The sequence below is a fragment of the Pan paniscus genome, chromosome 16, assembly GCF_029289425.2.
Source record: "Pan paniscus chromosome 16, NHGRI_mPanPan1-v2.0_pri, whole genome shotgun sequence".
In the NCBI taxonomy this organism is placed as follows: domain Eukaryota; kingdom Metazoa; phylum Chordata; class Mammalia; order Primates; family Hominidae; genus Pan; species Pan paniscus.
In genome coordinates this window covers 61929032-61951098 of record NC_073265.2, presented here as the reverse complement: position 1 = coordinate 61951098, position 22067 = coordinate 61929032, and the positions used below count along the sequence as shown (strand labels likewise).

The 22067-nt window shown below is 39.2% G+C and overlaps 1 protein-coding gene across 6 annotated transcripts in view; it reads right to left on the bottom strand.

The window, feature by feature from the left end:
* The window catches only part of BBS4 (Bardet-Biedl syndrome 4), a 55022-nt gene that overhangs the window by 19076 nt on the left and 13879 nt on the right, over nucleotides 1-22067 (bottom strand). For 5 of the 6 annotated variants that reach the window (XM_003818565.6, XM_008971900.5, XM_034939087.3 and 2 more), the window contains 4 exons: nucleotides 9537-9616; nucleotides 6996-7059; nucleotides 3914-4025; nucleotides 2471-2543 (listed from right to left, as the gene is read on the bottom strand). In XM_003818565.6, coding sequence (XP_003818613.1) covers nucleotides 2471-2543; nucleotides 3914-4025; nucleotides 6996-7059; nucleotides 9537-9616 — 329 coding nt within the window. Of the gene's footprint in view, nucleotides 1-2470; nucleotides 2544-3913; nucleotides 4026-6995; nucleotides 7060-9536; nucleotides 9617-22067 lie in introns of those variants that run through there. The other variant, XM_063596774.1, reaches the window with a different exon arrangement.

The window sequence follows — 22067 nt, the reverse complement described above, 5'->3', positions numbered from 1 at the left end:
ATCACCCCACTATACTCCAGCCTAGGCAACCTTGTCTCTTAAAAAAAAAAAAGTTTAGAAAGTAAAAAACTGCTAGCATCCAGGGATGTTCCAGGGATTATTGGTGGGCCCTGGCTCCTCCCTGGCCTGTATGGTGACCATTTGTGGCACTGGCCACCCCCATGATCCTGGCCCCCATAGAGAGTGCAGGGCTTCCTCCCTGCATTAAAGCAGTAACTTTTCCTGTGCTGTCTCAAACAGACAAAAAAAAAGTAAAAAACTCTTTTTTTCCAGGGTCCCATCCTCAGCTCATTGCAGGGTAATGTCAACCAATCTAATGGTTTCAATTACCACCTTTATGTTGCTGACTCCAGAATTCACATCTCTACTCCAAAACACTTGAGTTTCAGATTTCTATATCCAACCCTACTGGACACATCTCAATTTAGATATCCCCTCAGAACCTAAAACTTATCATATCCAAAATCCTCTGAAAGACAGGATTTAACTCTGATTTCTTACCATCACCTTCTTCCAAAACTTGCTCTTCTTCCTTCATTTCCTATTCTAGTTGAGTATCTTATAATCCAACAGTCCATCTTTGCATCTCCAGGGCATAGACCAGTGCTTGGCATATAGCAGACATACTCATTTTTTGAAAAACCAACTGAATGAAAAGTACATGAATTTTTCTTCATCTGTAGTTTCACTCTGGCTGTTAGCTATAACATACTCCATGGCATAAAGACTCAACTCAATCTTCCGACGTACAGAAGAAAAGCGACTGACAAATTGAACACACTTCAAAAATAATAGTGCCCCGTAAGAACTGCAAAGGAAATCCATGCTAATTCTCTGTACTAATAAATCTAGTTCTTCACTCACAGATATGAATGTCTCTCTGAGAATCACCAAATACTTGAAAAATACCAACAGCATAAAATAGAAGAACCAAAATGCAGAGAGGAAGAAAAAGATAATTCTGAGAAGCAGAAAAGAACTTCAAGAATCAGAGACATTGAAGAAAAGACAAGATTTTTGGAAATTAAAAATACAATAAAAGGAAATGAAATAAAAAATATTGGATGGATAGGGTATATAACAGAATACAAATAGCTAAAAACAAAAATGATGATATGGAAGATAAGACTGAATACATGTCCTGAACATATAATAAAATGACAAGGAGGGTCAGGCGTGGTGTCTCACACCTATAATCCCAATGCTTTGGGAGGGCAAGGCAGGTGAATCACCTGAGGTCAGGAGTTGGAGACCAGCCTAGCCAACATGGTGAAACCCCGTCTCTACCAAAAATACAAAAATTAGCCGGGCATGGTGGCAGGCGCCTGTAATCCCAGCTACTCGGGAGGCTGAGACAGGAGAATCACTTGAACCTGGAAGAAAGAGGTTGCAGTGAGCCGAGATCACACCACTGCACTCCAGCCTGGGCGACAGAGTGAGCCTCTGTGCCCCCCCCCACCACACACACAAAAAAAAGAAACAGAGGTAGAAAATGAGAGGCAAGTTAAGAGTTGTAGAGAATAGTTAGAGAACATGTCTCATAGAGAATGGAAAACAGTGTGGCAGATGCTGCTAGTTATCTACTTGCCTACCTGCTACCTACTCTTCTCTTTTTCCTTACTAAAAGAACCCTAATTTTGTTTAGAGTGGCAGTGTGACCAGATTAAAAATGACATTTAACCAGCCTTCCTTATAGAAGGGGAGCTGATATGACGTAAGTGGAAGTCTGTGGGGGACTTCTGGGAAAGTTGTGCTTTCCCAGTATAGGCTCTGTCCTTTTCTCCTTGTTGCTTTCTCTTTCTCCCTCCCTAGAATGCAGATATGATGCTGGATGCAGCAGTCTTCTTGTAACCATGAGGAAAAACTCTCAGTCTTGACATCCTAGGACCACCAAATCAATGCCAGCAACTACTTACCTGGACATCTTGTTTCATGAGAATTAAAAAAAAAAAAAAAAACAACGAATTTGTAAAGCCAATGTTTAGTCAAATTTTCTGTTGCATTTACACCCAATCCTCAATTGATACAAAGAGAAGGGGAGGGGAAAAATAAAGAACTACTCAAAGGCCCTGACCCAAAGAAAGGCAAGGGTCTTCAGAATGAAAGAGTCAACTGAATGTCACACAGATGGGGATGGGAAAAAGATATGAAACACAACTAGATGCCTATTGCTGATACTGTGGAATTCCAATGATGAAAAAAATACCCAAAGCTTCTACGGGTCATCAACAAGAATCAGACTGGTAAGAGACTGCTCGTCAGCAAACTGCTAGAAAATCATGCAGCAATGCCTGCAAAGTTATGAGGAAACATGGTTTTTGATCCTATACTTATACAAATCATGAATTAAGCATGAGGTTAAAATCAAGACATTTTTGGAATGTAAGAATTCAGAAATAAGACAGCCAGATGATAAATGGAACCATTAGCAAGTTTACTAATAAGAGAGAACTGAAAGTTCTCTACTTACCCAATCTTTCTGGTTGAGTTTAGCTGCTTCATTATATACTTCAATGGCAGCTTTATGTTTTCCCAAAAGAAATCTGTAAAAGATATATTTTCCATAATTATTACCTCAAAATTCTTAGAAGACTAACCCTACTAGTCCCACATTTTACTCATATTTCATCCAGCAGAGAATTCTAGAAGCCTTTTCTCTATGAGGTGGTTGTGCTGGTTTGGTCAGTGAAGCTGCTATACACTAACAGCAGAAGCTCTCTTAGTAGGGATTGCACTGGCAGCTGTTCCAAGGCCTTGGTCTCATTCTATACCAATTTTAGTGAGAGTCTTGTGGAATTTTTCTTCTACAATGTACTATAAATGCAGACCAAAAAAGAAATAAGCCTAATGATATACCATGTTAAGCAGTAACTACCATCATTTATCATCACCCATTAGGGACACGTCCTTTCCTTCCAAGACTAAGTCTCTTTCCTTGATATTGGATCCTGAGTTGAGAGAGAAACAGGGAAAACTAAGCTCTATGCAAAAACAACACAGGTATGAATGGCAATGTGGCTAAGAAAGGGGAGATAGGAACTCCATGGAACAAAGGACTGAAAAGGGAGTATCTAGTAGTTTATAAACACCTGAGATTCCTTCCATCTAGGAATCTTTAGGACATTCACTCAACAAATAGAGATGATCTTCAACTTATGATGGGGTTACATCCCAGTAAACCCATTGTAAATTGAAAATACTGTAATTCAAAAATGCATGTAATACATCTACTCTACCAGACATCATAGATAGCCTAGCCTATCTTAAGCATGCTCAGAACACTTACTCTGTTCCATGGAGTTCCTATCTCTACTTTCTTAACTACATTTGCTGACAGGCAAAACCATCTAACACAATGCCAACTTTATAATTAAATGCTGAATATCTCATGTAATTTACTGAATACTATACTGAAAATGAAAAACAGAATGGCTGTATGGATACTTGAAGTACAGTTTCTACTGAATACATAACAATTTTACATGATTGTAAAGTTGAAAAATTATATAAGTTGAACCATCAGAAGTCAGGAACTCTCTGTCCTTACTAAAAACTTACTGTGTGACAAATACTAAGTGTTAGAAGAGTAGATGAGAAAAATTCCAAGGATTGCCAGTAAGTTTAGAAGACTTAGGGTACAAGGTGTCTCTATTTACATGATAAACAATATCGGTCCCCCATCAAACTAGAATGCACAGTGTTTAAAATGCTTAGTTCCTTAACACTAGTTATCTCATTTTCTCAAATTTCAAACTTAATCCATGCTCTTCAGAGTGAATCCCACTGTACCTATTAAACCATTCCCCACTTGTGTATCAGGCTGATGCAGCTGCCAGCAGCAGGCTGGACCTAGGAATGCATTTTACACTGTTCTCCGTGAGTGCCCTAGGGCCTCCAGGTTGCCAATACTCACAAAGATCTGGCCACCTGCTTGAGGTTATCAGCACTCTGAGGACTAAGAACTGCACATGTCTGGAAGAGTTCTAGGGATTCTTGGATATTTCCTTCTAGGCGAAATATCAATGCTGCCAAGAAACAGAAAATACAAAAAAAAGTAAAACCATGTTCTGGGAAGAATGGAGCCTGGGGTCAGAAAAATTGGAGAAGAGAAAACTGGGAAACCACATCGAGTAAATCCTTTGGACAACTGTATCCTTAAAACAATCAGATATGGCTTTGGACAGGCTGAAACAACAACCAAAACTGCTGACAAGCTCAACTGTCTTTTAGCAAGGTAGCTCAAACCTACCTACTTCTCTCTCTACTCCCAGGATCCATCACATAGATAATCAGTTCCTTTGCAAATTATCACACAAACTCTTCACATTAACAACATTTTGGAGCTTCCCCATCAGATGCTTCATTTATCATAATTTACTTCCAACTGATAGTTTTCAGAGCGAGCCCCCAAATGGGGCAAATGGAATCAATACCTCAAATTCAACATGGAGATTCTGGCAAAGGATACAGTAACATTTAAGACTTCAGTTGTCAGTGTAACAACCAATTAGAACCAGAGGTTTTTCCTAGGCCTATGTTTTCAGAAGAATTTATCAGGCACTGAAAGTCTGATACTTGTGACACTGGGAATAAGAGCATTTTTTGCCATGATGTCCTAAATTTGTCAATATCTTAACAATTATGTCAGAAAATTATATGTTAATCTGAAGACTACAAATGCAATGAATGATAAACAAAACCATTCATTTACACCCAAGAGTCAAAAAGAAAGTTCCTGGAAAAACTAGGAATGCTACTTATGCCACTAAAGAGGAAAATTTAAGTCAGTGGGCCAGGTGCAGTGGTTCATGCCTGTAATCCCAGCACTTTGGGAGGCCGAGGCAGGTGGATCACCTGAGGTCAGGAGTTCGAGACCAGCCTGGCCAACATGGCAAAACCTCGTCTCTACTAAAAATACAAAAACTAGCTGGACATGGTGGCATGTGCCTGTAATCCCAGCTAATAGGGGGGCTGAGGCAGGAGGATCGCTTGAACCTGGAAGGCAGAGGTTGCAGTGAGCTGGGATCGCGCCACTGCACTCCAGCCTGGGCAACAGAGCAAGACTCCGTCTCAAAAAAAAAAAAAAAAGTAAGTGAGTGGTCCTTATCTTTGGTTTCTAATGAGCTGAATTTATGCTCTGCTTTATCTTGTTTATTTCTAGGCTTCTTCCCCTCATCCTGATTCACCTTACAGAAATCCTCAAGCTCTTCTTCATCTCTTTTAGCTTGATTACAAGCAATCCTTCCAAAAGCATCTTTTGGCCCTGAAATCACTGTATTAGGCAGGAATCCTAAGCATCCATTCCAAAAAACACTAGCCAGAAACTAAAGAATGGGTAATCATAGCAATTTTTTAACATTACTAGTCATTTCTGAAGTCAAATCCAACACAGTAATTATATTCAGATTCCATAAAAAGATTAATACTGAATAAAACCTTTCTGGAACATTTAAACTCATGCACCTGTAATGACATTTTGGTCGACAGCTGTATAAATGATGATGATCACTTAAGATTATAATGAAGAGGAAAAATTCCAATTGCCCAGTGACATCATAGCAATCAAAACAGTGCAATGCATTACTTACCTATCTGTAGTGATGCTGGTATAAACAAACCTACTGTGCTGCCAGTCACATAGAAGTACAGCATATACAATTACATATATATAGAACTTAATACTTGATAATAAATGACTACATTACTGGTTTATGTATTTACTACGCTATACATTTTAATCTTTATTTTAGAGTGTACTCCTTCCACTTACTAAAAAAAAGAATAACTGCCTCAGGCAGATCCTTCAGGAGGTATTCCAGAAGGTATTCCTGTTGTTATAGGAGATGACAGCTCCATGTATGTTATTGCCACTGAAGACCTTCCATAAGGAGGTGGACGACAGTGATATTTATAATCTTGACTCAGTGTAGGCCTAGACCAGTGCGTGTGTGTGTGTGTGTGTCACAAAGACCTTAGATGTCTTTGTGACACACACACACACACAAAAGACAGCAAGGACACATTCCACACGTTAGTACTACCACTGTAGTAGTGTGTGTGTGTTAGTTTTTAACAAAAAAGTTTAAAAGTAAAAAAATAAAAAGTTTTAAGAATAGCATAAAGGGCCGGGTGTCGTAGCTCATGCCTATAATCCCAGCACTTTGAGAGGCTGAGGCAGGAGAACTGCTTGAGCCCAGGAGTTCAAGACCAGCCTGGGCAACAAAGTGAGACTCTGTCTCTCTACCAAAAAAAAAGAAAGAAAAAGAAGAAAGCTTATAGAATAAGGACCTAAAGAAACTATTTTTGTACAAATGTACAATGTTGTTGTGTGTTTTAAGTTTTACCCCAAAAGAGCCAAAAAGTTTTAAAGTTTATAAAGTAAAAAGTTACAGTAAGCTAAAGTTAATTTATCATTGTAGAAAAAATATTTTTAAATAAATTTAGTGTAGGCTAAGTGTACAGTGTTTATAAAGTCTACATTAGTATACAACATAAAGTCTACATTAGTATACAATAATGTCCTAGACCTTCACATTCACTCACCACTAACTCACCCAGAGCAACTTCCAGTCCATCCATGGTAAGTACTCTACACAGGTATACTATTTTTTATCTTTTATACCATATTTTTACAGTACCTTTTCTATGTTTAGATACACTTACCACTGTTTTACAACTGCCTACAGTATTCGGTATAACACCTGCTCATACAGGTTTGTAGCCTGGGAGCAACAGACTATATCATGTGTATAGTACACTATATCTATGCCTATGTGTATAGTACACTATATCATCCATCTATGTTTCTGTAAGTACACTCCATGTAATGTTCACACAATGACAAAATTGCCTAACAACACATTTCTTAGAACATATCTCCATTGTTAAGTGGTGCATGACTGTACTTGAACTTGTTTCTTCAATTGCCTGCTCTTTTTCAAGAACCTAGGAAAAGTGTATTTCTCTAGCAAGAAGACAAGAAGTATGTGTCTTACCTTGGACATAGATAGCATATTCACATAATCCCTGAGTCTCCTGAAGCTGTTCTTTGATAACAGCCTGAAAGAGGGAGAAAAATGCTTCTGAGCAGTGGTTAAGTTTCTTCAGGTGTCTTTAAGAAAAAGTGGACATGGACAGGCCAGGTGCGGTGGCTCATGCTTGTAATCCCAAAACTTTGGGAGACCAAGGCAGGCAGATTATGAGGTCAGGAGTTCAAGATCAGCCTAACCAATATGGTGAAACCCCATCTCTACTAAAAATACAAAAATTAGCCGGGCAGTAGTGGTGCGTGCCTGTAATCCCAGCTACTCAGGAGGCTGAGGAAGGAGAATCGCTTGAACCCAGGAGGCGGAGGTTGCAGTGAGCCAAGATAGCGCCACTGCACTCCAGCCTGGGCAACAGAGTGAGACTCTGTCTGAAAAAAAAAAAAACAAAAAAAACAAATAGTAATGAAAAAGCAGACGTGGACAAGAATCATATGTAAAAAAAACCTAGAGTATTAATAATGCCTAGTAAAGTACTAGTTCATTCAGTTTCTTAAAATTTCAACTCCCTTGTTATGATTACTTCTTCTAGAACAGGGATTTGCAAACTACAGGGCTTACAGGCCCTGTATATTTTTGTACAGCTCTCAAGCTAACAGTGGTTTTTATATTTCTAAAGGGTTATAAAAAATAAGGTAACAAATATGATGTAGAGACTGTATGTGGCCTACAAACCCTAAAATATTGTTGGCCCATTACAGAAAAAGTTTGCCAACCCCTGTCTAAAATCTAATTAGGCAAGCTAAGAAAAGTGTGAAAAGATTTCCAAGTATTATCACAGATGAAAAAGAAAGAGAACCTTTCAAGATTCATACTGGTGGCCAGGCGCGGTGGCTCACGCATGTAATCCCAGCACTTTGGGTGGCCGAAGTGGGCAGATCACCTGAGGTCGGGAGTTTGAGACCAGCCTGACCAACATGGAAAAACCCCATCTCTACTAAAAACACAAAAAATTAGCCAGGTGTGGTGGCACATGCCTGTAATCCCAGCTACTCAGGAGGCTGAGGCAGGACAATCGCTTGAACCCAGGAGGCGGAGGTTGTGGTGAGCCAAGGTCATGCCATTGCACTCCACCCTTGGCGACAAGAGCAAAACTCCATCTCCAAAAAAAAAAAGAGTCATACTGGTATCTGCCTTCGGATCAGTGGTGTCAAAAAAAACTGGTATGGGCCGGGTGCAGTGGCTCACACCTATAATCCCAGCACTTTGGGAGGCTGAGGCAGGTGGATTACGAGGTCAGCAGTTTGAGACCAGCCTGACCAACATGGTGAAACTCCATCTCTACTAAAAATACAAAAAAAAAAAAAAAAATTAGCTGGGCGTGGTGGCGGGCACCTGTAATCCCAGCGACTTGGGAGGCTGAGGCAGGAGAATCGCTTGAAACTGGAAAGTGGGGGTTGCAGTGAGCTGAGATTGCGCCACTGCACTCTAGCCTGGGCAATAAGAGCAAAACTCCATTTAAAAAAAAAACAAACAAAAAACTGGTATGAATCTTTGTCATACCAGTATGAATTAGTTCTGTGCACTGCCATAGGTATAAATGCCATGGGTATAAATTAAAAACCTTAGATGGGTCACAAAGCTCTGGATACCAAAAAAGATGACACCAAGGATACATTCTGCATGTTAGTACTACCACTGTCTGCCTGCAAGTTTGTAACACATATGGTATGTCACCAAAGATACAGAGAAAGGGAAATACAAATGGTTTTTAAATATACACATGATGATCAACCTTGCAGTAAGAGAGAAATTAAAAAATAAAACTCAGGGCTGGGCACGGTGGCTCACGCCTGTAATCCCAGCACTTTGGGAGGCCAAGGCGGGCAGATCACAAGGTCAGGAGTTCGAGACCAGCCTGGCCAATATGGTGAAACCCCATCTCTACTAAAAATACAAAAAATTAGCTGGGCATGGTGACACTCATCTGTAGTCCCAGCTACTGGGGAGGCTGAGGCAGAAGAATTGCTTGAACCTGGGAGACAAAGGCTGCAATGAGCCAAGATCATGCCACTGCACTCCAGCCTAGGTGACAGTGAGACTCCATCTCAAAAAAAAAAAAAAAAAAAAGAACTCGACAAAATACCATTTTTCATCTATCCAAAGATAAAAAAGTTAATATGCTGAGTTGAACATCTGCCTCCACCAGAAGACCAACATGTCCAAGAGAGTTGTTTGCTCTTGACATGAGAAGACACATAGAACACACCTAAACCTGACCCACAGCCTGCAGTCAAACCCAGCCAACCCACAGCTGATCTGAAAGCCCATGAGCAATTAATAAATATTTGTTTGTTGGGGGCCACTGAAATATTGAGGTTGTATGTTAAACATCACTACCATAGCAAAAGATAACCAGTGTATGAAGTATGGGGAAGAAGGAATTCATGTTTTATCACTGAGATATAAACTGCCACACTCTGTTTAGCAGGCACTGTTAGTTGCCTACCCAACATCCTGCCTCTCATTTTTATTATTATGGCAATCTCTTACCTTGCAGGCTTCATAATCTTTCCGGATATAATGAAGATGAATCAACCAGTTCTGCTTCTCCAAAATAGGAAACTCTGGAGCTAGGTAGCATATTTTGACAAAACAAACAACACAGTCATTAGATTTTCTCCTTTAGCACTGTCCTCATGTCTAAACTAACCATAAACATACTGCAATATCACATTAAAATTTTGATGCTATGACTACAAGAATATATTATAGTGCATCAAAAATTTACAGACTATTAAACTAAGATACTTGTTCTACTACTACTTGTTGAATACATATCTTGAGTTTTTGAAGCTTGTAATATCAGTTTCTCATCAAATAATGACTGGGACTGAAAAACATAAAATCATCCTTCGTCTCTTCTCAATCTCTCCTTCCCTGGTTATAGAAGGTGAACAGAAAGACTTTCTAAAGGAGATTGCAGGAATGTCACTAAGGAAATATATCAGGGGAACCTGCCCCCAATATTTCAGCGTAGGTTCTTTCTATTTTCCATAAGCGTCGGCCGGCTGAGAAATAAGAGTACAAAGAGAGGAATTTCACAGCTGGGCCTCACATATATCGGTAGGACCGTGATGCCCACCTGAGCTGCAAAATAAGCAAGCGTTTATTAAGGATTTCAAAAGGGGAGGGGGCCTAAGAACAGTGAGTAGGTCACAAAGATCACATGCCTCAAAGGGCAAAAAGGAGAACAAAGATCACATGCTTCTGAGGAAACAGGACAAGGGCAAAATCAGAAACTCCTGATAAGGGTCCAACAAAGATCACAAGGCAAAAGGCAAAAGCAAAATTACTGATAAGAGTCTATGTTCAGCGGTGCACAAATTGTCTTGATAAACATCTTAAACAACAGAAAACAGGGTTTGAGAGCAGAGAACTGATCTGACCTCAAATTTACCAGAGTGGGGTTTTTTCCCCACCCTAATAAGCCTCAGGGTACTGCAGGAGACCAGGGTGTATTTCAGTCCTTATGTCAACAGCATAAGACAGACACGCCCTATAGACCTCCCCCCAGGAATGCATTCCTTCTCCAGAGTATTATTAAAATTCCTTGCTAGGAAAAGAATTTAGTGATATCTTCCCTACTTGCATGTCCGTTTATAGGCTCTCTGCAAAGAAGAAAAATATGGCTCTATTTTGCCCAACCCCACAGGCAGTCAGACCTTATGGTTGTCTTCCCTTGTTCCCTAAAATCGCTGTTATTCTGTTCAAGGTGCACTGATTTCATATTGTTCAAACACACGTTTTACAATCAATTTGTACAGTTAACACAATTATCATAGTGGCCCTGAGGTGAGGTGCATCCTCAGCTTACGAAGATAACAGGATTAAGAGATTAAAGTAAGACAGGTGTAAGAAATTATAAGAATATTATTTGGGAACTGATAAGTGTCCATAAAATCATCACAATTTACGTTCCTCTGCCACAGCTCCAGCCGGTCCCTCCGTTTGGGGCCCCTGACTTCCCGCAACAGAAATATACATATAAGATAGTTAATATCACTTCTGGCCAGGTGCAGTGGCTCACGCCTGTAATCCCAGCACTTTGGGAGGCCAAGGCAGGCAGATCACGAGGTCAGGAGATCGAGACCATCCTAGCAAACATGGTGAAACCCTGTCTCTACTAAAAATACAAAAAATTAGCCAGGTGTGGTAGCCCGCACCTGTAGTCCCAGCTACTTGGGAGGCTGAGGCAGGAGCATCACTTGAACCTGGGAGAAGGAAGTTACAGTGAGCCGAGATCGCGCCACTGCACTCCAGCCTGGTGAAAGAGTGAGACTCCGTCTCAAAAAAAAAAAAAAAAAAAAAAAATCACATCTGACGATCAGAGTACCACAAATATTTTAAATAGTTAAACACAATCTTTAAAAATAGCTCAAATGAGAACATTATGCTGTTGCCCAGAAATGAGAAGTCAACGATGAAAAAAATCTAGTTGAGTCATTGAAAATGGCTCACAATACAGAAACCATAAAATGAGTTACCTGCCCACTGAAATCAGAAGTTTAAAATATGGTCAAATGCATTAAGAAATTACTTTTCTGTGGTAACAAGGAGTAGAAAGATCCAAATTAACCTAAGAATAGTGAAGATCTCAAGGAAGGAAGAGGGAAGAACAGAATTATGAAAAGACACAAAGGAGACTTCAACTCTTTAATGCTTATTTCTCAAAAAAATAAAAAGCTTTAAAGTAAACATGACTAAATGCTTTTTTATTAAGCCTAGCCAGTGAGTACATGTGTGTTTATATTATTTTTTGTGAATTTTAATATGTTGGAGACAGTCCTTTTTAAAAATGGAAAAGAGGCCAGATGTGGTGGCTCATGCCTATAATCCCAGCACTTTGGGAGACCGAGGAGGGCAGATCATTTGAGTCCAGGAGTTTGAGGTCAGCCTGGACAACATGGTGAAACCCCATCTCTACAAAAAAATACAAAAATTAGCAGGGTGTGGTGGCGCATGCCTGACATCCCAGCTCCTAGGGAGGCTTAGGCACCAGAATCACTTGAACCTGATACGGGGAGGTTGCAGTGAGCCGAGATCATGACACTGTACTCCAGCCTGGGCCAAAGAGCAAGATTCTGTCTCCAAAAAAAAAAAGAAAAAAGGAAAAGAAAGGGAAGAGCATGGGGAAGAGAGGAAAATGACTGTAATCCATTTCTTGATGTTCTGCAACCTAAGGAGAAACAACCTAAAGAAAACCAAAAAACTTCTATGTCCATAATATGACAGGAAGAAAAAAAAAGCTTACTGTGACTCAGAGTTAATGTTGCCTGAACACAAAAATTAAAAGGTACAACCAGACACACTGGCTCACAACTGTAATCCCAGCGCTTTGGGAGGCTGAGGCAGGAGGATCAGTTGAGCCCAGAAATTTGATACCAGCCTGGGCAATACAGCAGGACCCTCATTTCAACAAAAAATTTAATTTTTTAAAAAAAATAAAAAAGAAGTAATGCTGCTCGTTGCTATCCAAGAATAGGGATTATCAATGGAATTTGTAAGAAGAAATTATAACAGAAAGTATGGATATGACTTTACATGCCAGGAACAAGAAAAAAAGTAAAATTTTAAGCAACTGACTCTTCATTTTCTGACTACACACATTTTCTTAGTGGAACCACCCTTCTAGTCGTCGGGGCCGATCTGAAATTCTTCTAAGACTTGTGTTTCCTTTCTTTTCTTCCCCTAGGCCTCACCAATGACCAGACCTTAGCCATTCACATTCTACTTAACCACTTCCAGAATCAAATCTCCTTTGAAAAAGCCACACGAGTCACCAAGCTTAAAGACATGTGAGTGTGTTAAGTGCATAAAGTGCATCGTCATAAATAGTTCCAGGGTCCGGGGGCGGTGACTCACGCCTGTAATCCTAGCATTTTGGGAGGTCCACGCAGGTGGATCATGAGGTCAAGAGATCGAAACAATCCTGGCTAACACAATGAAACCAAGTCTCTACTAAAAATACAAAAAATTAGCCGGGAGTGGTGGCGGGCGCCTATAATCCCAGCTACTCGGGAGGCTGAGGCAGAAGAATCGCTTGAACCCAGGAGGCGGGGGTTGCAGTGGGCCAAGATCACACCACTGCACTCCAGCCTGGGCGACAGAGCGAGACTCCATCTCAAAAATAAGTAAATAAATAAATAGTTCTGGGACAAGTAGCTTACTAAGTAATCTTGGACCAAGTCTCAACTGCATGACCCAGTCCTCTGTCACCTATCTACTAAAGGGAAAGAGTAAAAGAGAATGAGGCACTGAACCCTTTTGAGTTTATACTAAGTATTACAAACCTTAGATACTTAGTATAATATCACTAAGTAGTCTAAAAGAAAATTTATAAAATGTTAATTTTCAAGTCTTAGCTGTTATTAAAATCTCACAATAAAAGACAATCAGGGCTAGCTATAGTGGTTTACACCTGTAACCCCAGCACTTTGGGAGGCCCAGGTGGACGGATCACTTGAGTCCAGCAGTTCAAGGCCAGCCTGGACAAACCCCATCTCTACAAAAAATACAAAAAAATTAGCCAGGAGTGGAGGCACAAGCCTGTAGTCCCAGCTACTCAGGAGGCTGAGTTAGGAGGATTGCTTGAGCCTGGGAGGCAGAGGTTGCAATGAACCATGATTGTGCACTGCACTCCAACCTGGGTGACAGAGTGAGACCCAGTCTCAAAAAAAAAAAAAGGACAAGCCACATTTTGTGTTTCTTGAGTGAAAGCTGGAGAAAAAAATTGTTCAATTTGTAAGGTAGCTCAAGAACCCAAACGCTCATTAAATGGAACTCTAGGGATTAGAAAAAGGAAAATCCACCAAATCCAGTGCTGAAGGTCGTTTCACACTCTTGGAGATGTAGCTGTCCAAAAGCTAATTTTCGTTCCATCAGCTATTTTAGAGAACATTTCAGTGTACACAACTGTCCTATTACCAAATGTCTGACCTGGGAAATTTATAGTTTCCTCATCTGTAAAACCAAGACTCATTCATTCAACCAATATTTGCTGGGTACCTACCATGTTCCAGGCACTGTTCTAGGCACTGGGAATACAGCAGTGAACAAAACTGACTCCCTGATTTCATGGAGCTTATAATTGAGGGCAGGGGCTACTACCACACAGGACAGATAATAAAGTATGTTACACTTATGAGTGATATTTTTCTATGGAGAAAAATAAAGCAGGAAAGAGAAACAGTGCCGGGTGGGGGGTTTTACTTTTAAATAGAAGGGTCAGGAAATAAAATACTCATTCTCATAGAGTTGTGAGTATCGAATTACCTAATATATAAAGAGGTTCAAATAGTGCCTGGTACATAGTAGGCCTTAAAGAAATGTTACCTATTATTGTTGCTGTTTTTTTGCATTTTGTTTTTTTGTTTGTTTTTTTTTTTTTTGAGATGGAGTCAAGTTCTGTCATAAAGGCCGGAGTGCAGTGGCGCGATCTTAGCTCACTGCAATCTCCACCTCCCAGATTCAAATGATTCTTATGACTCAGCCTACTGAGTAGCTGGGATTACAGGCACATGCCACTATGCTCAGCTAATTTTTGCATTTTTAGTAGAAATGGGGTTTTGCCATGTCCGCCAGGCTGGTCTTGAACTCCTGACCTCAAGTGATCCACCTGCCTCAGTCTCCCAAAGTGCTGGGATTACAGGTGTGGGCCACTGTGCTGGGCCTGTTGCTGTTATTTTTATTACCATTATTATCTACTTATCATCAAAGATGAAGAAATTCTGGATACCTCAGAAATCCCTAGAATCTATGAATCCTGAATTTACAAGTAGAATTTTACCTGTAAATATATAAGTTGAATTTCTGGTATTCCAAATCATTGCTCACTCCAACTCCCCTTAAAAATGGAGATACTGGTTCTTATATGCTTTCACAGGTATTATGAGAATTACTAGTTGAAAGATCCTCCACAAAACATAAGCATGTAAATGCAGAGCAGAGTCTCCCCTATTTTGCAATAAAGCACAGTGATCATCTCCAATGCTACATTTCAGGAGCCTATGTTACCACAGAGGTCAGGTAGCCAGCTGACGAGATGAAGACAAGGTAATGGCCTTTAGTGAGTTATAAAAAACACCTCATTCATATCCCAGCTGCCACACTACCCCTCCACCATCACCAAGACAGTGGGGGCAGAAGGCTGGCAACCTAGCAACAATACTCCCTTGCCACTTCTCTTGCCCCATTCTACTCTTTTGTAACATCTCTTCCCCTTCTTTCTCCCTTTAAGGATGCACCTGACATATTTTAAACAATTCCAGAAGTGAATAAACATGACACCTCAAGAATTCTCCCCTGTAGTTTTCCCTAGGTGCTAAATTCTCTTAGAAGAATTTCAAATTCTGCTTAGGCTCAAAAATCAAACCTTTACATGACACTTTGATTAATGCTAGGGATAGTATGCTAGCTATATAAGTACTAAGCAGAAAATTATTATGGTTCAGATTTTTCATTGAAAAATTTACTAAATAAATAAGGCTTTTGTAAATACATTGCAAGTAAAGCCTTTTAAAAAAAATACTCATCAAAGAAAGGATTTCTTCCAGGACTAGCAGACATGTAGCACATAAAAGTTTTCACATGCAGAATTTCAATCTTGATTCAATACCAGCCTTCTATGGGGCCTAGGGCAAGTTATTTCACTTCTCTGGGCCTCCATTTATCCCCCCTAAAATTTTCACCTGAAAATCCAAAGAATCTGAAAATGTCATTCAATAAATGTTAATTTCCTCATGCCAAACAGGAATTATAACACTTTTCTACCTCAATAGGATATCTGGGGTATCAAAGGAGATAACAAATCTTGAAAAGAATATAAATGTAAGACATTTTCATTACTATCATTTTGAGCCCTGTATCAGTCAAAGCCTAACAAAAAACCACTTGAGGATTTGAAACACAAGGACTTTAATGCAGAGAACAGGCAATGGAAGAAATGAGAGGCCCAACAGGGAATGCTGAGACAAATCAGAAGTCTGCATGAGCAAAAAACCACTACGACTCTGAGGCCTGAAGGTCGGGGAGGGAAGCCCTGTTTTCTCATTCTTCTTGCCTTCTAATCTCCTGCCAGTTCCTCCACTTGCTAATCCAGCCAGAAACTGCTGACACGGAAGCCTGGCAAGAAAAGGAGGCTGCAAGAGTCAGCTCCTCACTATACCAAAAAGAGAAGAGAAGGCAAGGAATGGATCTGAGGGCGAACAGGCCCAGGATCAGGAGAAACATCTACTCTGTTCAGGTACATAAATGATGAAGGAATAGGAAGAGACTGGGCTGAATCAGTATTGACTCAAGAATACATGCTAGAAGCTGGCCTTTAATTTTTTAATTATATTGCTGCTATCCAGTTTGTTTGCTTCTCATTAGCTTGAAATGAGGAAGAAAAAAGTCATATAAAAGATTAGCTAATTATGGTTTTACTTTATAGCTTAGATTATTTTATTTCCTCAAAGCAAAATTTAACAATTATATCCTTCTTAAGAGTGTGTGTGCATGTATCTCAAAGTTTTTCTCTCTTATTATTCCACTGAATATTCACATAAGGCCAGTGAGTTATGCAATTCAGAGAACATTCTCACATTATAAAGGAGGAAATTAAGGCCCTAAAGGTTAAGTAAATTGTCCACATTCAACAAGTAGTTAATGGAAGAGGCAGGACTATAACCCAGGTCTCCAAGGTGACCCATTAAACCAAGTTTCTGCCCAATCATAAAGGATTTTCTAATATTACAATGTAAATGTTTGGGCTGTCAATTAGACATAACTGAGCAACGCAACATTAATGATTTTAAAGCGGCCAGGCACAGTGGCTCACGCCTGTAATCCCAGCACTTTGGGAGGCTGGGGCAGGCAGATCACGAGGTCAAGAGATTGAGACCATCCTGGCCAACATGGTGAAACCCCATCTCTATTAAAAATACAAAAAAAAAAAAAAAAAATTAGCTGGGCCTGGTGGCACACACCTGTAGTCCCAGCTACTTGGGAGGCTGAGGCAGGAGAATTGCTTGAATCCGGGAGGCAAAGGTTGTGGTGAGCGGAAATCGCACCACTGCACTCCAGCCTGGCGACAGAGCAAGACTCCGTCTCAAAAAAATAATAATGATTTTAAAGCTTTTCTATTATTTTTTTTTAAACCAGTGCTTTTCATATATCAAAGTAGGAAGACTTTCAAATGATTTTTTAAAATAACTAGTTGGTTTTCTTAAAAATACATACTTACAGTAAAACAAAATTCAAAGGGCACATAGGATACTAAACAAAAGACCCATTCCATTCCTATCCCTTACCAGAGGTGAAGCACTTCTTGACTATTTTCAAGGAATTTCTATGCACATATAAGCATTTGAGTAAGTGTGTGTGTGTGTGTTTGTACACCTTTATTTTACACATGGGGATTATATTAACCGCATTTTAAAAATTGCTTGCTAGTATTTACTGAGCCTAAATATATCCTTCCTGGTGACCCTGAAAATCCTACTCCTAAGTATGTATGTGTACCAAAAAACATGTACAAGACTCTTCATGGTGGCATTATTCATAATACATCACAATAAAAATATCCCAAATGTTCATCAAGTATAAAATGAATAGACTTAGGTAGAGCCCCATAATGGAATATATATAACAAGGAAGAAAACAACCAACCACTACTACATGCAACAACATAAATAAATCTCACAAACATAATTCTGAGCAAAGAAGTTAGATATTAAAAAGTACACACTGCATGATTCCATTTACATTAAATTCAAAAGCAGGCAAAACTGATCTAGAAGATAGAAGTTAAATACAAGTTACTACCTTTGGGAGGGGTGGTTAATGACTGGTAGGGAATAAGGAGGCGGCCTGGAGGGCACTGATAATATTCTATACCTTAATCTAGATGGTGATTACATGGGTATGTTTACTTTGTAAAAATTCACTGCACAGTACAATTATGATTTATGTATGTACTTTTCTGTATATATATTTCAATAGAAAGATATCAAAAATTACTGATTGAGCCAAATTAGACATTTTCTAAAACCAAAAAATTAATTTCTGCAATATTAATGCAGAAAAGGGAGGGGACACACAACTCAGTCTGGGGTAAGGATCAAGATTTCCTAGACAAGACAGAGAAGGCATTAATAACAAAAGAAAAATAATAGTAAATTGGCCTTCATCAAAATTAAAACTTTTGATCATCAAAAGATACCTTAATAAAATGAAAGTAGTAAAACACAGGCTGGGGGGAAATATTTACCACATATATAACAGACAAAGGACTTACATTCAGAATATATTAAGAAGTCTCACAAATCAATAATAAGGAAAAAAAATTTAAAAATAGGCAAAAAACTTGAGCAGGCACTACACAAAAGATATGACCAATAAGTATATGAAAAGGTGTTCAACATCACTAGTCATTGGTGTAATGCAAATTAAAATCACAATAAAACACAATACACCCACCAGCAAGTCTAATATGAAAAAGACTGATAGTAACAAATGTTGGCAAGAATGTAGCCAAACAGAATCCTCACACGTTGCTGGCGGTAGGGTAAAACTGTACAACCACTTTGGAAAATACTTTGGCAGTTTATTATAAAGTTAAAACAAACAGTTCACATATGACCAAGCAATTCCACTCCCTAGGCACTTATTCAAGTGAAAACTTGCACACACATGCACACACAAAAAAAACCAGTAAATAAATGTTCAGGCCAGGTGCAGTGGCTCATGCCTGTAATCCCAGCACTATGGGAGGCTGAGGCGGGCGGATCATGGGGTAAGGAATTCAAGACCAGCCTGGCTAATATGGTGAAATCCCATCTCTACTAAAAATACAAAAATTAGCCGGGCATGGTGGCACACACCTATAGTCCCAGCTACTCAGGAGGCTGAAGCTGAAGAATCGATTGAACCCAGGAGGCGGAGGTTACAGTGAGCTGAGATTGCACCACTGCACTCTAGCCTGGGCAATAAAGCGAGACTCCATCTCTAAATAAATAAATGTTCATAGAAACTTTCACAGTACTCAAAAACTGGAAACATTGCAAATACTCATTAACAGGAGAATGGACAAACGGTGGTATATTCATGCAACTGAATACTAAACAGCATTCTTTAAATAAAGGAACTACTGATACATATAACAACATGGATGAATCTCCAAAACAACATGTTGTATGGAAGCTGCCAAAAGCTAAATAGTAGATACTGTATGGCTCCCTTTGTGTGAAGTTCAAGCACAACTTATAGGAAAGTTCAAAATCAATTTATACAGGCAGAAATCAGAATGGTGGTTGCATCTGGCGAAGTGAAGCAGAAGACTTACTGGAAAAAGGCATGAGGAAACTTTCTAAGTGATAAAAATGTTTAATTTGATCTGATGATTACAGGAATATAAATATGTACACGAGTATACATATCTGTCAAAATTCAAGAGTGTGTACTTCAGATTTAAAGATTTACTAGCATTGAAATTAAAAATAATAGGGAAAAATTAGATATATACTACCTTCCATTTAAATTAGAAGTTAACATTGTTCCTCAAAAATTAAACAGAATTGGGCCAAGCACAGTGGCTCACACCTGTAATCCCAGAACTTTGGGAGGCTTTGGGGTGGATCATGAAGTCAGGAGCTCGATACCAGTCTGGCTAACATAGTGAAACCCCGTTTCTACTAAAAAGACAAAAAATTAGCCAGGCATGGTGGTGGGCACCTGTAATGCCAGCTACACGGGAAGCTGAGGCAAGAGAATCACTTGAACCCGGGAGGCAGAGGTTGCAGTGGAAAAAAAAAAAAAAATGCTTAGCTCATCAATTTAATCAGTGGAGCGGTGGAGCAAAAGCCAGATTACAATAGACAAATAGACTCAGAGGTGAGGATACCAAGACAAGTAAGATAAACTATTCTTTCAGAAAGCTAATCAATGAAAGTCATTCACTATCACAGTAGAAATACTGAGATTTAGTAACTACTTATCAAAGACTGTGACAGTGGTTTCATGTAGACTTTAGGGTGAATTAGGTAACAACTAAATTACCTTGTAACTCTATAATTCTGTATACACAAGAACCAAAATTAGCAAAAGGAAAAGATTAATGAAGTGAAGAGCATGTACAGCATCTACAAAATCAAAATCACGTCTGAGAACCAAATATATACACAGTAATTAGTCTGTAGAATAAATTATTATATACAGTACAGGAAATGACATATTTCTAGAATATCTACAAAATTCCTAGTTTCTACAACTTTTAAATTCTTTAAGAATTACTGACATATAAAGACTCTAAGGAAAACAACCCAAATGCCCATCAACAGACAGATAAACAAAATGTGATATATACATACACTAGAATATTATTCAGCCTTAAAAAGGAATGAAATTCTGACACATGCTACAACATGAATGAATCTTGAAAATGCTGAGTGGAATAAGCCAGACAGAAAAGGGCAAATATTGTATGATTCACCTTACATGAAAAACCTAGAATAGTCAAATTCATAGATATAGAAAATAGAATGGAGATTACCAGGATCTGGGGAGGCAAGGGGATGTGGAGATTTGTTTAATGGGTACAGTGTTTCTGTTTGGAATGATGAAACACTTCTAGAAATGGACAGTGGTGATGGCTGCACAACTTTGTAAATGTACTTAATGCCACTGACTTACACACTTAAAAATGGTAAATTTTATATATATTTTACAATAATAAATTATTCTATTAAACAATTACTCTAAAACCAGCTATCAAGCTGAGATCAGGTTTTTTACATAGTGAGTATGTTGTCTCAGGTTGTGGACAAAACTCATCCTCAGCTTTGGCCACCCCAAAATGGGTAAAGTTTTCAATGAAGACTCCTTTAAGGAAGAAAATAGACTCAAGCAGTAAATCAGTTTGCTCACCTCAATGATGGGTAAGATCTTCAGCTGAAAGCCAGAAGAAAGTCACCTAAGGTTACATCATGGGGCAAAAGGAAGAGGACTTCAGTAGCCTCATGTAGCATATTATTTTCTCAGAACCACCAAGTAGTTCTGATCAACAATTTCATTGCCTGTTCTTGAAAAAGTCCTGATATATTTGGACAAAAATACCGAACAGAAATCTGTTTATCCCTTCCACAGTTGGCAGTCATCATCCTCAAAACTAAAGAGCCAAACTTTGAGAGACTATGGACCTCTCACGCTGAGGAGGAAAGGGTGAGGGAGAGGCACAACATCCATTCTCAGTCAAAATGCCTCCAATTGCTACTTGTTCAAATAACGTCTCTCAGCTTGCTAATCCAACTTCTGTGTGAATTCTTTATGCACTTACCAACTTTCTGCCTTCTATTTCCAAGTATTACACTACTTAACCAGAGCAGTGGTTCTCAAGTGGGAACAATTTTGCCCCAGAAGGAATAACTGGCAACATCTGGAGACACTTTTGGTTGTTACAATTAAGTGCTACTGTCATCTACCAGGTAGAAGCCAGGGATGTTGTTAACCATCCTACAATATACAGGACAACTCCAACAAAGATTTATCTTGCTCAAAATATCATTCATGCCAAAGCTGAAAAAACCTGAACTAGGGTTTAAAAAAAAGTCTAAGGATTTCACAGTAAAATGTGACAGCTTTTTATTCAAAGTACTACTTTTTTAATTTGTTAAAGTCCCGTTAATACTTAAGGATGATAGTTCTTCTGTTTTCTTAATACTTCCCTATATTGGGCTGGATGCAGTGGCTCATGCCTGTAATCCCAGTACTTTGGGGGGCTAAAGCAGGTGGATCACTTGAGGTCAGGAGTTCAAGACCAGCCTGGCCAACGTGGTGAAACCCCATCTGTACTAAAAATAAAAAAATTAGCCAGGCATGGTGGTTCATGCCGATAATCCCAGCTACTTGGGAGACTGAGACAGCAGAATCACTTGAACCCAGGAGGTGGAGGTTGCAGTGAGCTGAGACTGCACCACTGCACTCCAGCCTGGGTGACAGAGCGAGCCTCCGCCTCAAAAACAAACAAACCAACAAACATTATATGAG